General features: G+C 40.7%; 1 protein-coding gene across 1 annotated transcript in view; it reads left to right on the top strand.

The window, feature by feature from the left end:
* Positions 1-17222, top strand: part of DOK6 (docking protein 6) — a 193480-nt gene that overhangs the window by 169376 nt on the left and 6882 nt on the right. Inside the window, exon 6 of the mRNA XM_010855226.1 lies at positions 8621-8759. Within this exon, the coding sequence (XP_010853528.1) occupies positions 8621-8759 (139 nt within the window). The remainder of the gene's footprint in view (positions 1-8620; positions 8760-17222) is intronic.

The following is a 17222-nucleotide window of genomic DNA, read 5'->3' as shown; positions in this document are numbered from 1 at the left end:
ATGTCCATCGACAGAAGAATGGATAAAGAAGTTGTGGTGCATATACACAATGGAATATTACTAGGCATAAAAAGGAGTGCATTTGAGTCAGTGCTGATGAGGTGGATGAACCTAGAACCTATTATACAGAGTGATGTGAGTCAGAAAGAGAAAGATAAATTTCATATTCTAATGTATATATACAGAATCTAGAAAAATGGTACTGAAGAATTTATTTACAGGGCAACAATGGAGAAACAGACATACAGAAATGGGGAGAGGGGAGGAGAGGGTGAGATGTATGGAAAGAGTAGCATGGAAACCACATTACCATAAGTAAAATAAAGAGCCAATGGGATTTGCTCTATGGCTCATGAAACTCAAGGAGGGGCTCTGTATCAACCTAGAGGGGTGGGATGGGGAGGGAGATGGGAGGGAGGTTCAAAAGGGAGGGGATATATGTGTACCTATGGCTGATTCATGCTGAGGTTTGCAAAATTCTGTAAAGCAATTATCCTTCAATAAAAAAAAAAAACTAAAAAGAGGGGAAAAAGTGGAAAAAAATAATAAAGAGCTGATTTTGAGACCCAAGGACAAGAAAAGGAGGGCAGTGGCGTAGTGATTACATGACAGGGGCTTTTTCTCAAGTGAGATTGCCTCCATGGCACCGTCTTTTACGGTTGTTTCTCCCCTTGAAGGGAACTTTGAACCCATCCATAGCAGGATGTCTCCCTGGAGTTCAGTTTCCTGTGACTACAGACCTTCACAGTGAACTCTGGTTCTCTCTCTCTTTCTTGTTGGCATGTAATTGCTTTACAATGTTGTGTTAGTTTTTGCTGTACAAGGAAGTGGCTCAGTCACTGTATACGTATATACTCTCCCCCCTGAATCTCCTTCCCTCTCACTCCCATCCCACCTTCTGGGTGACCATGGAGCACCAAGCTGAGCCCCCTGTACCAGACAGCAGCTTCCCACTAGTTACCTGCTTCACACCTGGTAGTGGGCATTTGTCGGAGCTGCTCTCCCCATTCATCCCGCCCTCTCCTTTCCCGCACCATGTCCACACGTCCACGTGTTCTCTGTGTCTCTAGTCTTACCCTGCGAATAGATTCACCTGTATTACTTTTCTAGATTCCACATGTATTTGTTAATACATGATATTTGTTTTTCTGACTTACTTAACTCTGTATGGCAGACTCTAGGCCCACCCATGTCTCTAAAAATGACCCAATTTCATTCCTTTTATGGCTGAGGAATATTCCAGTGTACATCTGTACCAGAACTTCTCTATCCATCGGTCAGCGCCTTTAGGCTGCTCCCACATCAGGGCTGTTGTAAATAGTGCCACAGGAGAACACAGTGGAGACAAGACTGGCGGTACTGCCATGTCAAGGGGTTCTGGACTAGAGTGGTGAGGTGAGCTAAAGGGAGCATGCCCTCTTAAATCCCTAGAGGAATGGAATTTGGAAAAGAGCCATTTAACGAAAAGACTAAGATTGTTTTTATTCTTGTTACATCAGAATATATTAACAATCTACGACAAGCAGGGTAGCATGGCCAAGCAGTCTAAGGTGCTGGATTAAGGCTCCAGTCTCTTCGGGGGCATCGATTTGAATCCCAGAGCTGTCAGTCTGTCTATATCTTTAGGCTCTCCACGTAGTGCTAGTGGTAAATAAAGAACCTGCCTGAAATGCAGGAGACATAAGAAATGCAGGTTCAATCTCTGGGTCAGGAAGATCCCCTGGAGGAGAACATGGCAACCCACTCCAGTATTCTTGCCTGGAGAATCCCATGGACAGAGGAGCCTGGCAGGCAGAGTCAGACGTGGCTGAGCAACTAAGCCCATTGCTATTTATTTCTGAGAATTTTTATGTGGCCCCAGACTGTTTTAAAGCTGAAAGTGATCTTAGAGATTCTACTCTTTAACCTTTTATTTTAGATACAAAGTATTAATTTGGTGCAACTACCTTGTTAAGTATAAAGAGAGAGAACATTCATCATTGTTTATACATTTCAAAAGAATTCAAGTTCGCAGTCAGGACACACACACATAGTCCCTATTGTCACTTATTCTTCACATCAGTGCAGTTGAGGAATGTGCGTGTTACTGGTGGGAACTAGGATATTCAGATGTAACTAGCACCTCTACTTTCAATTCAGTTGAGTTCAGTTGCTCAGTCTTGTCTGACTCTCTGCGACTGCGTGGACTGCAGCATGCCAGGCTTCCCTGTTCATCACCAACTCCCAGAACTTGCTCAAACTCATATCCATCAAGTTGGTGATGCCATCCAACCATCTCATCCTCTGTCGCCCCCTTCTCCTCCCGCCTTCAGTCTTTCCCAGCACCAGGGTCTTTTCCAGTGAGTCAGTTCTTCGCATCAAGTGGCCAAAGTATTGGAGTTGCAGCTTCAGCATCAGTCCTTCCAATGAATATTCAGGACTGATTTCCTTTAGGATGGACTGGTTGGATCTCCTTGCAGTCCAGGGGACTCTCAAGAGTTTTCTCCAACAGCACAGTTCAAAAGCATCAGATCTTTGGTGCTCAGCTTTCTTTATAGTCCAACTCTCGCATCCAGACATGACTACTGGAAAAACCATAGCTCTGACTAGATGGACCTTTGTGGGCAAAGTAACGTCTCTGCTTTTTAATATGCTAAGTTGGCATAATTTTTCTTCCAAGGAGCAAGTGTCTTTTAGTTTCATGGCTATAGTCACCATTTGCAGTGATTTTGGAGCCCCAAAAAATAAAGTCTCTCACTGTTTCCATTGTTTCCCCATCTATTTGCTTTGAAGTGATGGGACTGGATGCCATGATTGTAGTTTTCTGAATGTTGAGTTTTAAGCCAACTTTTTCACTCCTTTCACTTTCATCAAGAGGCTCTTTAGTTCTCCTTCGCTTTCTCCTGTAAGGGTCATGTCATCTGCATATCTGAGGTTATTGATATTTCTCCCAGCAATCTTGATTCCAGCTTGTGCTACATCCAGCCTGGCATTTCTCATGATGTACTCTGCATATAAGTTAAATAAGCAGGGTAACAATATACAGCATTGACATACTCCTTTCCCAATTTGAAACCAGTCTGTTGTTCCATCTCCAGTTCTAACTGTTGTTTCCTTATCTACATACAGATTTCTTAGGAGGCAGGTCAGGTGGTCTGGTATTCCCATCTCTTGAAGAATTTTCCACAGTTCATTCTGATCCACACAGTCAAAGGCATTGGTGTAGTCAATAAAGAAGTAGATGTTTTCTGGAACTCTCTTGCTCTTTTGATGATTCAACAGATGTTTGCAGTTGATCTCTCATTCCTCTGCCTTTTCTAAATCCAGCTTGAACATCTGGAAGTTCACAGTTCATGTACTGTTGAAACCTGGCTTGGAGAATTCTGAGCATTACTTTGGTAGCATGTGAGATGACTGCAATTGTGTGGTAGTTGGAACATTCTTTGGCATTGCCCTTCTTTGGGATTGGAATGAAAACTGACCTTTTCCAGTCCTGTGGCCACTGCTGAGTTTTCCAAATTTGCTGGCATGTTGAGTGCAGCACTTTCACAGCATCATCTTTCAGGATTTGGAATAGCTCAGCTGGAATTCCATCACCTCCACTAGCTTTGTTCATAGTGATTCTTTCTAAGGCCCACTTGACTTTGGATTCCAGGATGTCTGGCTCTAGTTGAATGATAACACCATCCTGGTTATCTGGATCATGACAATCTTTTTTGTCTAGTTTTTCTGTGTATTCTTGCCACCTCTTCTTAATATCTTCTGCTTCTGTTAGGTCCATACCATTTCTTTCCCTTATTGTGTGCATCTTTGCATGAAATGTTCCCTTGGTATCACTAATTTTCTTGATGAGATCTCTAGTCTTTCCCATTCTATTGTTTTCCTTTATTTCTTTGCATTAATCACTGAAGAAGGCTTTCTTATCCCTCCTTGCTATTCTTTGGAACTCTGCATTCAAATGGATATATCTTTCCTTTTCTCCTTTGCCTTTCACTTCTCTTCTTTTCTCAGCTATTTGTAAGGCCTCCTCAGACAAACATTTGTCTTTTTGCATTTCTTTTTCTTGGGGATGGTCTTGATCACTGCCTCCTGTACAGTGTCATGAACCTCTGTCCATAGTTCTTCAGGCACTCTATCAGGTCTAATCCCTTGAATCTATTTGTCACTTCCACTGTATAATTGTAAGGAATTTGATTTAGGTCATACCTGAATGGTCTAGTAGTTTTCTCTACTTTCTTCAATTGAAGTCTGAATTTTGCAATAGGGAGTTCATGATCTGAGTCACAGTCAGTTCCCAGACTTATTTTTGCTGACTGTATAGAGCTTCTCCATCTTTGTCTGCAAAAAATATAATCAGTCTGATTCCAGCATTGACCATCTGGTGATGTCCATGTGTACAGTCTTATCTTTTGTTCCTGGAAGAGTGTGTTTGCTATGACCAGTGCATTCTCTTGGCAAAACTCTGTTAGCCTTTCCCCCTGCTTCATTCTGTACTCCAAGGTCAAATTTGCCTGTTACTGCAGGTATCTCTTGACTTTCCTGCTTTTGCATTTCAGTCCCGTATAATGAAAAAGACATCTTTTTTGGGTGTTAGTTCTAGAAGATCCTATAGGTCTTCATAGAACTGTTCAACTTCAGCTTCTTCAGCATTACTAGTTGGGGCATAAACTTGGATTACTGTGATATTGAATGGTTTCCCTTGGAAATGAACAGAGATCATTCAGTCATTTTTGAGATTGCACCCAAGTACTGCATTTCAGACTCTTTTGTTGACTATGTGGGCTACTCCTCTATCTTAATTCTTCCCAAGTTAAGGAAAGTGTTCTGTTATGCTTTTTGTTTATTTTGTCATACTTCTTCCTTTCTTTCAGGTCCATGGGTCACAGTCTTAAACTGCACAAATATCACTCCTAATTTTTCCTCTTATGGGTCCCAAGTATCATCCCCCACTCCCTTGGATGACATGGTGACCTATGGAAAGAGTTCTATACACTTTTCAAACTATAATGTGTGTGCAAAGCATATTGTCACAATGCAGGTTCTGATTGGCTTATTTTTATCAAGCTTCATGAGCTGCTTGTATATTTTAGAGATTAATCTTTTGCCCACTGCTTCATTTGCAGATTTTTCTCCCATTCTGAGGGCTGTCATCTTGTTTATGATTTCCTTTGCTGTACAAAAAGCTTTTAAGTTTAATTAGGTCCTATTTGTTTATTTTTGTTTTGTTTTCATTACTCTAGGAAGTGGATCATGAAAGATCTTTCTGTGGCTTATGTTAAAGAGTGTTTTTCTTGTGTTTTCCTCTAAGAGTTTTATAGTGTCTGGTCTTACATTTACATCTTTAATCCCATTTGAGTTTATTTTTGTGTATAGTGTTAGATACTGTTCTAATTTCAGTCTTTTACATGCAACTGTCCAGATTTCCCAGCACCTCTTATTGAAGAGGCTCTCTTTTCTCCATTGTATCTTCTTGCATCCTTTGTCATAGCAATTATATTTCAATTTAAAAATACAAAATAAAAATGTCAAAATGAACGTTCCACTTCAGCACTCTGGACAGCTCCCAGTGATGCTGGTCCCCGTTGAGGAGCAAGGCATAGGTCATCACAATGATTTCATGTCTCATCTTGTCCTCTCTAGCACTAGCTTGCTACCACAAAACTGTTTAGACATATAAGAAAAAGATCATATCTGTTCCTTACCACTCCCAAGAGTAAATGTTTTAAATAGTAACTAGGAAAAACGTAAACTGTTTATTCCAACACTGCTGACAAAAGTCATAAATCTAAGCCAATTGTACTGAAGAAGTGTAATTTCAGCTTGGCTTTGGGTATCTATGTTGAGAAAACAGCATCTTCTACCCAAAAGTTCTCTGTTTTTTTTTAAGCCAGTGTGTTCAAATTCCTGGTTTCTTGACCAATGGATGAAATTTTTATTTCAGAGTTTGGGGGCAAAAAACCACAATCCCTTCTGTATGCCTTCAGACACCCCCACTAGGCATAGTTAAGTCCCAGGAAGTGGCAAAGGGTTAGACCTGTGCATCTCAGTGACTGGGTATAAAATCACAATTTGTATCTTCATTATCTGATTTCCAAAGGCTAATAAGCAGTGTTTTTCCAGTGACAATGAACGAAACTCAACCTCAAATGAGATGGGCTCACCACTTATCAATCCTTTGCCTGCTCCTCCTGTTGGAGTTCTTTACTCCTCGGAATCAACAAAGAAAGCTCATTTGTTTCACTTTGTGAAAACTCTTCATTTTTCCCTCAGACTTTCCATTTCACGCTGTGTGAATTTTATTAAGATCTCTTTCACAGAAGCTAAGTGCTGGCTCTATGGGGCCCTAAGGGCTGGCAGTCGCAGCCTCTGTAATTTCTAAAGCCTCTTGAGACATTTATTTTCTACCAAAACTCCTCAGAGAATCACAGAGAGGAATCTAAAATCTCTTTGGTGCTGGAAGATGGGAGTTGGCCTCATGAGTATTTCATGCAAATCTTTTGGTGTTACAGCCTGAAAACAACAACACGGCAGTCCTGTTAATATCCAGTCTGAATGGGAACATCATAATGATACTCAGTGCCTCTTCCTGAAGGCCTCCAACTATTTTTAAAAGCTGGTTTAAAATATTAATTAATTTTTTTATTTTAGAATTCAGTTCAGTTCAGTTTCTCAGTCGTGTCTGACTCTTTGAGACCTCATGAACCTCAGCACACCAGGCCTTCTGTCCATCACCAACTCCCAGAATTTACCCAAACCCATGTCCATCGAGTCAGTGATGCCATCCATCCATCTCATCCTCTGTCGTCCCCTTTTCCTCCTGCCCCCAATCCTTCCCAGCATCAGGGTCTTTTCCAGTGAGTCAGCTCTTCGCATCAGGTGGCCAAAGTATTGGAGTTTCAACATCAGTCCTTCCAATGAACACCCAGGACTGATCTCCTTTAGGACAGACTGGTTGGATCTCTTTGCAGTCCAAGGGTCTTCTCCAACACCACAGTTCAAAAGCATCAATTCTTCAGCGCTCAGCCTTCTTCACAGTCCAACTCTCACATCCATACATGACCACAGGAAAAACCATAGCCTTGACTAGATGGACCTTTGTTGGCAAAGTAATGTCTCTGCTTTTGAATATGCTATCTAGGTTGGTCATAACTTTCCTTCCAAGGGGTAAGTGTCTTTTAATTTCATGGCTGCAGTCACCATCTGCAGTGATTTTGGAGCCCCCAAAAATAAAGTCAAATTAGTCTTGGTTAATAAAATATATCCATAATCTTGCTGCCTGAGAAACTGTCAGTGGCTTTATTCCAAGAAAAAATTGTTTTAAAGGTGCATGAGTGCTAAGCTGTTTCAGTCATGTCCTACTCTTTGCAATGCCAGGGACTGTAGCCTGCCAGGCTCCTCTCTCCATGTGATTTCCCAGCCAAGAATACTGGAGTGGGTTGCCATTTCCTCCTCCAGGGGATCTTCCTGACCCAGGGATCAAACTCGTGTCTCTTAAGTCTCCTGCATTGGCAAGTGGGTTCTTTACCACTAGCACCACCTAGGAAACCCCATTTTTAAAAGTACTCATAGTTAAATAATTGAAAAGGAATTTGTATTCTGATTTTTTTTTCCTCTTGAATTTACACTGTAAGAATTTTAGGCAGTTCCCTGGTGGCCAGGTGGTTAGGATCCTGAGCTTTCACTGCTGTGGTCCAGGTTTGAATCTCTGGTTAGGGAACTGAGATCTCACAAGCCATGCGGCATGGCTGAAAGGAGAAAAAGAGTTTCAATGTTATGTGCTCTCAAAAATGACATGATAATAGCTTTGCAATAGTCCATCAGATAAAAATATTATATTTAAATCAACAGATTCTCTATGGTGGATATTGAGATTAGTTTCATATTTTCTCTATGATGAAAATAATAATAACCAACATTTTTGAGCACTTAATACATGCTAAATGACACTAAAAATATTGTATCATCTGTTAACTGTCATAATGATCTTATGACATGTGTATTATAATTTTTTCCTGCTGGAGATTTTGAAAGGAGGGTTATCTTGCTCAAGGTCACACTGCTGGTAAGTGGCTGAGCCAAGGTTCAAACAAATGTTCCTACATCCATGTTGAATCTCCTCTCTTCCATGTTGTCTCTTAGTGTATACTGAGATTTATGTAAGGATTCTTCAGTTTGAATAAAAGCTTCAACCTATGTACGCAAGTCCTTAAAGTCTGCTTCTTGGTTCCTGCTGCAATGAGTATAAAATTGCAGATTTTTGTTCTTAACATTTCAAGAGCTATCAAGTCATAGGAGATAGTGCTATGATATCAATGTGAAGGTTCTTAACAGTTTGTTTTTATTCTTTAAATATTGGTAAGACATGCACTGTCATAACTGAAATTGCTTTTACACTGCTGTGAACACTTCATCTTTAAAATTCCAAATGTGCATGGATATTCACCCTTAGCTTCATCCTCGTGCACCATTTATAGACACATCGGTTGGTTAGCCGGCTGGTTGGTTGGTTGGTTTGGTCCAGGATGAATCTGCTTCACTCATGTCTGTGTGGGTCAAGGCGGAGGGGGTTACAGGGCGAGGAGAACTGTTGCGCACTTGAGCACATGAAGACCCATCTGTTTCCCTGTCTCTGTCCTCACAGAATGTGTGACACAGGAGAAGGCCTGTTCACTTTTCAAACAAGGGAAGGAGAAATGATCTATCAGAAGGTCCATTCTGCGACACTGGCCATAGCTGAGCAGCATGAGAGATTAATGCTAGAAATGGAGCAGAAGGCCCGGGTAAGGCCCCTTCCTTGGTAACCTAACAGCTTGGAAATGAATGTCACTGAGCTCCAATGCGCATCGTGTATATGTGGGTCCATTCAGGACAGCGCCTCAGTGTTCACTCCCACCCGTGGCCCTGAGAGCTTGTCCCAATTACCGAACCTCATCTCTCAAATATTCTATTCAGCTTATGACAAAAGAAGCTGTTTGTGGCCGCTGCAGGGAGCCATGCACTTTGTGTATGTACCTATGACCTGTTGCCATGGTTACCCAAAGAGGGATGGAGTGCTCAAAGAGTCAAACAGGGAGTGGTGCCGTCTGCATATCTCCACACATAGCCAGACAATCAGAGATGCGAATGTAGACCCACAATAACAAGGAAAATAGGTTTCTACCAGAAAGCATTCAATTTTTCTTTCTCTCTTTGTATTTATTTTAGATTCTCTGAAACTTCTAGCTCTTTCTGTCCATGTTTCAGAGCCAATACTAAAATGTTTGCAGAAGGCACTTACACTGTTTACCAGGTGTCTGTTATCCTGTCCTGGAACTATGCTATACTTTTGAGGTGAAGCTTAGAAATAATTTCATAAAGAATCTGAAATAGCAAAATTTGCAAGTATCTGAAAAACAATATAAGCTTTACTACTAACTTCTTTGAAAAGCAAACAAAAGAATTATTATTGGTCATTGATCATCAAAAGAGATCAATATTGTCTTACTGCAGAATTGATAGGGATGCATTAGAACCCATCTATGAAAAGACAAAAGTGGAGTTTTGATAAATAGGTGGGTAACTACCCAGAAAAATACTCATAATTCTATTCCATTAAAAGACTATGGGGCTTTCTATCTAGTATTATTTTATTTGGACTTTAAAAAATTTCAAATACATAATAACTTGAAATGTAAAATTATCTTTTAAATGTAAGAAAACAAAGTGGTTTAAGAAATGATTTTACATTATTCATAATACATTTCAAATTTTGTCAATACTACATATACATTTTTGTCTCTGTATCCAAGATATGGTTTAAAGAGCCTTCCTAATATCTAAGGGTGGCAAGTGCAAGTCACGCTTCCACTTGGCCTTCAGTAGGAGGTAAAAGAGTAGCAAGAACATAAAGAGGATTATTAATATAAGACTATGGGATTAATTGATGAAGCACCACCAGGAGGTTGGTAGGATTTAGTCTCTAGAAAGATTTAAGTTAAATTTAAATTATTTTAATAATTATCTAATTAATATGACATTTTTCTAATGGCTTAAATTTTGAGAAAAAAATGTAACTGCCAAATTTCAAATTATTTGAGTAGCTTGCATAATCATTTTCAGCCCATATTTATAATCTGCTAGTGATCATTTTCAGCTAAAATTAACAACTGTGAGGTCATTTGCTATTCGTCAACAGGTGTAGTTCTTCTTTACTTCTGGTTGTTCTGAGCAGGCAAAATGCTCCTAAGTAGAGGCTCTTAAACAGTATTTTCACAAAGGAGAGTCCAAGCACTCTTCCAGGCAACCGTAATTGTCTGCAGTAAGGACGGCACGCAGTGTACTGGCTTCCCATTCTGGTTCTCCTACTCATGGGCTGTGTAATCTTGAGCAGCTCATTTAACCTCTAAATGTCTCATTTTCCTCTGTCTGTAGAATGAGTATAGAATTGTTCTACTGATTTGGTTGTAATGAGGTATCTGTGCACTAATACATACAAAGTGCTGAGAACAGACCTGGCACACAGGAGGTACTGTGAAAGGTTCATTATTATGATGGTGATGTTGAGTAATTTCAAGATCTGCAGTGGTGGTGAAGACACGATATTTTTGTTCCCAGGAGAAGGCAATGGCACCCCACTCCAATATTCTTGCCTGGAAAATCCCATGGATGGAGGAGCCTGGTAGGCTGCAGTCCATGGGGTCGCTAAGAGTCAGACTCGACTGAGAGACGTCACTTTCACTTTTCACTTTCATGCATTGGAGAAGGAAATGGCAACCCACTCCAGTGTTCTTGCCTGGAGAATCCCAGGGATGGCGGAGCCTGGTGGGCTGCAGTCTATGGGGTCGCACAGAGTCGGACACGACTGCCGCGACTCAGCAGCAGCAGCAGCTCAGTATATGTTCGTCCCTTTCAAGCACACCTGTACCTTGTGCCAAAAGATTTGCAACACCAAATGTAATTCACCTTTGCTTTGATGCGGTTGTACTTTGTCTTATCCTGTAACACTGAGAAGCAAGGGGAGAGGAGGGAGGCTATTGCTCTGACAGGGATGGTACAGATGGAAGGTCCACTGACTGAGATCTCAGGCAGTGGAAGCCAGGATCGGGGTACACCGTAGATGTGGGTGCTCGAAGATGGAAGGGGAAGGGGACAGATATTAAAATAGCAGGCTCGGGGCATCTTTGATCATGCAGTGGCTTAAATCGGGTGAAAAAGTGTGACTACCAACTTTCAAATTATTTGAGAATGCAGGGAAAATTTTGTTTTTCTTTTTTTTTTTTATCTTTAATAGAAAATTATTTAATTAGTATACATGTGTTCCCCATCCTGAACCCTCCTCCCTCCTCCCTCCCCACACCATCCCTCTGGGTCGTCCCAGTGCACTAGCCCCAAGCATCCAGCATCGTGCATTGAACCTGGACTGGCATCTCGTTTCATACATGACGTTTCACATGTTTCAATGCCATTCTCCCAAATCTTCCCACCATTGTATTTAAACCAATGGCACCTCTCGAATTTGTTTCTGTTTTATGGAGGTCATAATCTTAGATAAAACACTCCAAGTTCTTCTAAGTCTGTTGTCAAAAACAAAGGTGCTCTACTTTGCATGTGCAACATTTTCAGAAAGTTTTCATTGTTTCGGTGATAACAACCATTCATCAGAACACACATCTCAAAGGTGCTTGCATGGCCCTGCCCGTGGAGGGTGAGTGTGGGCTGACTTCATCATCGACAAGACCTCAAAGGCCCTGAAATAATTTACTTTTGGATTTCAATGGATCTGTTACACACATACACATACAATACTATGCACACAAACACAAATAATATGAAAGAAACTTCTTGTTTTAATTTGCTTTGTATGTTCTTAAGCTTTACAAGTGCTATGAAATGTCCACAGGGATGTGATGAGAAGACATAAATGGAATTTTTAAAACACAGGTTTTCCTTATAGTTTATCAAAACTAAGTGAAGGAAGGGGGGATTGTCCTCAGTCATTTCTAACTTCATAACAATGTAAGTGATTTAAAAGCAAAGAACCCCCTATAACAAAAGTTACAGTTTGTCCTTTAAAAACATAGTGTCTGGAATGCTCCTGTTTTCAGTCATTCTTGCTTCCTCGTCACCTGAAAAGCTCTGTGCACAATTTAAGGACAAACAGCATCGGGGCTGTTGAAATACGAGCAAGATAGCAAACCACAGGTAATGCCTAAAAAACACCACGGGCAGGCTTAAAGGGGCTGCTGTCCAAAACTGTCACTTCTGTGGTCTTCCGAAGCTCCAGTGGATGGAGAAAAACAACAAAAGTCTCAAGCAGAATGTCCTTCCTAGAAAACAAATAGTTTTCTTTCTCTAAGATCTGTCATTTTACTTGATTTGTTACTAGAAATAAAAGAGAGTTAAAGTCACACATTTAACAAACTGGAAACTTTTACCGTTCCCCAAACAGTAAGCCTTTTGAACAGTAAGCATTTAAAAACAAATCATCTTATTTCCATTTTATAATGTAAGATGAACAGAAATTTCTGGTGAGAAGGCAGCACTGTCTGCCTCTCCAGCCACCCCATTGGCATGTACTAGGTCTAATGCCGCCTGCCTCAGAGGAGGGCAAGGGGAGAGGGGAGAACGAAGCTGGTTTCACGTACAACTGACTTAGACTCCGATTCAAAGTTAGTGTATTTGCCCTTCCAGATTTATACATGATCACAGATCTTACCCAAGTATTGACTGCTACCAGCCTATGAAATAGTTCTTGTCTAAATAGCTCTATGACCAAGGAAATGCTATTCCATGGCATGAATTCCAAGCTGGGTATCTTTTCCACAGTTTAGTGTCTCTCAAGTCAGATGAGAGTTAACGGTTTAATTAGCAGCTCTGTTCTTCCCTAGTGCTCCATAAAATCATGTGTCTTTCTAATGATGGCATCCTGGAGTGTATAAAATACCATAATACTTGTCGTAAGTATTCTGAAGACTCAGAGCTGTTATTCCCAACTGTCACTAAATTACATCTTTCAGTTCCTTTCGAGTCCCTGTCTAACAAGGCGAGGAGTACCATGTGCCCATTTATAAATTTTGAAGAAATAGGAAAGCTTCCAGAATGGGACCTGTCCTGGGCAGTTTGGCTTTCTTTTGAGTGACAGCATTCTTCATACCCACATTTTATGTGAATCTCTATCAGCTATGGGGAAAAAAAAAAAAAAAAACTAGTTCTCCCATACTGAAAAAGTGAAGAATTTGGAAGCAAAATAATCTTATGAGCTATAGACAGGAAAATGTTAACATTTTTTGCAATCTCTTTTCTAGGTTTAGTCATAGTAGGCTATGAAATTCTATAATGTGTGATTTATGATGGCAAATGGTATGTTACTACCAAAATATAGGAATATCTGCTTATGAATTCTTTCTTCAAAGTTCTATTCTTGACTCTCTTGCTCAGTATTATCAATTATTAACCAGCAGAAAAGAGCCTTCATTATTACTGACAATGACCAGTTCCCTGCTGGGAAAGGCTGTTTGCATTTTTGTGAAATTTGCTTTTACTGATTGGCTGACACTGATTAAACTAACACAAGCTCAGTTAGGACAAATTATTATAGTTGATAACTAACATGGGCCTGCGTTCCTGATGTTTCAAAACACTAAAGGAAAATTAGTTTCTAAACAAAAACAAAGAAAATACTAATTTATATCTGCAATAAATACACAAATGAGATGGAAATGACAGGAAGGCAGTATGTAATTTTTCTAATACATCATGCTGAGACATAGTGTAATGGTCAAAATTTTATTTAGATTGTGTGTTTTTTTTTTCTTTAGAAGTTGCTATGACTCTAGATGTCACTTCAAAAAATATATTATATATCATATATATGTATATAACATATAATCAACTTGATTACAATTGATAAGGTATAAGGAAAATTAATGTCTAACATTAAAAAGTTCAACTGTGTTTAAAAGACACAATTTTGTTTCTTTTATTTATATTGCTAGAATAGAACAATAGTAGAGAAATCTCGGAAAAGACAATGGCATCCCACTCCAGTACTTTTGCCTAGAAAATCCCGTGCACAGAGGAGCCTTGTAGGCTGCAGTCCATGGGGTCGCTAGAGTGGGACACAACTGAAGCGACTTAGCAGCAGCAGCAGCAGAGAAATCTACAAATATCGTTCTTTTTTCATTTCTTTAAACGATAGTACTCTTACTTATTCAGAGGCATACAATCTGCTCTTGGCAATTAAGGAGTGTTGTTGTTTCATCACTGAGTCGTGTCCAACTCTTTTCGAGCCTGGGGACTGTAGCCCACCAGGCTCCTCTTGTCCACGGGATTCTCCAAGCAAGAATACTGGAGTGGGTTGCCATTTCCTTCTCCAGATCTTTGCAACCCAGGGATCGAACCCAAGTCTCCTGCTTGACAGGCAGATTCTTTACCAGTGAGCCACCAGGAAAGCTGAATTACAAGAGTAATTTCCTTAAAAGAGGGAAAAAAAAAAAAAAAAACAGATTTCAAAAGTCAGTCAAAATGACTCAGCATACAGACATATATGACATATATGCATACAACCCAAAGAATCAGACGAAGTCCTCTTTGAGACAATGCTATAAAATGGGTATGGGGGAGTAGGCCAGTAGGGACAAACTAAAATCTAAGAAATTGATGTAAGAATTTCATGAGAAGATCTTTAAGGCTACATTTAAAGAATGTGAGCATAGTTGTCAATCCCTGGATGCACACACACTATGTGGAAGCTGCACAGCATGGTTGGTAACCAGGGAGACTCTAGGGAAAGACCAGCAGAGCTGTGTGACCTCCTGCAAGTCACTTACCTTCTCTGTGCCTTGGCTCAGTTTCATTTCAGTTCAGTTCATTTCAGTCACTCAGTCGTGTCTGACTCTTTGCAACCCCATGAATCGCAGCACGCCAGGCCTCCCTGTCCATCACCAACTCCCAGAGTTCACTCAAACTCACGTCCATCGAGTCAGTGATACAGCCATACAGCCATCTCATCCTCTGTCGTCCCCTTCTCCTCCTGCCCCCAATCCCTCCCAGCATCAGAGTCTTTTCCAATGAGTCAACTCTTCACATGAGGTGGCCAAAGTACTGGAGTTTCAGCTTTAGCATCATTCCTTCCAAACAACACCCAGGGCTGATCTCCTTTAGAATGGACTGGTTGGATCTCCTTGCAGTCCAAGGGACTCTCAAGAGTCTTCGCCAACACCACAGTTCAAAAGCATCAATTCTTCGGCACTCAGCTTTCTTCACAGTCCAGCTCTCGCATCCATACATGACCACTGGAAAAACCATAGCCTTTACTAGACAGACCTTTGTTGACAAAGTAATGTCTCTGTTTTTCAATATGCTATCTAGGTTGGTCACAACTTTCCTTCCAAGGAGTAAGCGTCTTTTAATTTCATGGCTGCAGTCACCATCTGCAGTGATTTTGGAGCCCAAAAAGATAAAGCCTGACACTGTTTCCACTGTTTCCCCATCTATTTGCCATGAAGTGATGGGACCAGATGCCATGATCTTTGTTTTCTGAATGTTGAGCTTTAAGCCAACTTTTTCACTCTCTTCTTTCACTTCCATCAAGAGGCTTTTTAGTTCCTCTTCACTTTCTGCCATAAGGGTGGTGTCATCTGCATATCTGAGGTTATTGATATTTCTCCCGGCAAGCTTGATTCCAGCTTGGGCTTCTTCCAGCCCAGCATTTCTCATGATGTACTCTGCATATAAGTTAAATAAGCAGGGTGACAATATACAGCCTTGACGTACTCCTTTTCCTATTTGGAACCAGTCTGTTGTTCCATGCCCAGTTCTAACTGTTGCTTCCTGACCTGCATACAGGTTTCTCGGGAGGCAAGTCAGGTGGTCTGGTATTCCCATCTCTTTCAGAATTTTCCACAGTTTATTATGATCCACACAGTCAAAGACTTTGGCATAGTCAATAAAGCAGAAATAGATGTTTTTCTGGAACTCTCTTGCTTTTTCGATAATACAGTGGATGTTGGCAATTTGATGTCTGGTTCCTCTTCTTTTTCTAAATCCAGCTTAAACATCTGGAAGTTCACGATTCATGTATTGCTGAAGCCTGGCTTGGAGAATTTTGAGCATTACTTTACTAGTGTGTGAAATGAGTGCAATTGTACGGTAGTTTGAGCATTCTTTGGCATTGCCTTTCTTTGGGATTGGAATGAAAACTGACCTTTTCCAGTCCTGTGGCCACTGCTGAGTTTTCCAAATTTGCTGGCATATTGAGTGCAGCACTTTCACAGCATCATCTTTCAGGATTTGAAAGAGCTCCACTGGAATTCCATCACCTCCACTAGCTTTGTTCATAGTGATGCTTTCTAAGGCCCACTTGACTTCACATTCCAGGATGTCTGGCTCTAGGTGAGTGATCATACCATCGTGATTATCTTGGTCGTGAAGATCTTTTTTGTACAGTTCTTCTGTGTATTCTTGCCACCTCTTCTTAATATCTTCTGCTTCTGTTAGGTCCATTCCATTTCTGTCCCTTATAGAGCCCATCTTTGCATGAAATGTTCCCTTGGTATCTCTAATTTTCTTGAAGAGATCTCTAGTCTTTCCCATTCTGTTGTTTTCCTCTATTTCTTTGCATTGATTGCTGAGGAAGCCTTTCTTATCTCTTCTTGCTATTCTTCACTGAATATATTCTTGATTGAATATATTCAATATATATTCAAATAATATAATTTAATTGAATATATTCAAAGTACCCACTCTGATGGCTCTGAGGTTAAAGCATCTGCCTGTAATGCAGGAGACTTGGGTTCGATCCCTGGGTTAGGAAGATCCCCTGGAGAAGGAAATGGCAGCCCACTCCAGTATTCTTGCCTGGAGAATTCCATGGATGGAGGAGCCTGGGGGGCTGCAGTCCACGGGGTCACAAAGAGTTGGACACGACTGAGCGACTTCACTCACTCACTCACTCACTGCATTTCGGACTCTTTTGTTGACCATGATGGCTACTCCATTTCTTCTAAGGGATTCCTGCCTGCAGTAGTAGATATAATGGTCATCTGAGTTAAATTCACCCATTCCCGTCCATTTTAGTTCGCTGATTCCTAGAATGTTGATGTTTACTCTTGCCATCTCCTGTTTGACCACTTCCAATTTACCTTGATTCATGGACCTAACACTCCGGGTTCCTATGCAATATTGCTCTTTACAGCATCAGACCTTGCTTCCATCACCAGTCACATCCACAACTGGGTATTGTTTTTGCTTTGGCTCCATCCCTT

This window comes from Bison bison, unplaced genomic scaffold (assembly GCF_000754665.1).
Source record: "Bison bison bison isolate TAMUID 2011002044 unplaced genomic scaffold, Bison_UMD1.0 scf7180017864360, whole genome shotgun sequence".
NCBI lineage: Eukaryota > Metazoa > Chordata > Mammalia > Artiodactyla > Bovidae > Bison > Bison bison.
This window is presented reverse-complemented; position numbering and strand designations above follow the sequence as displayed.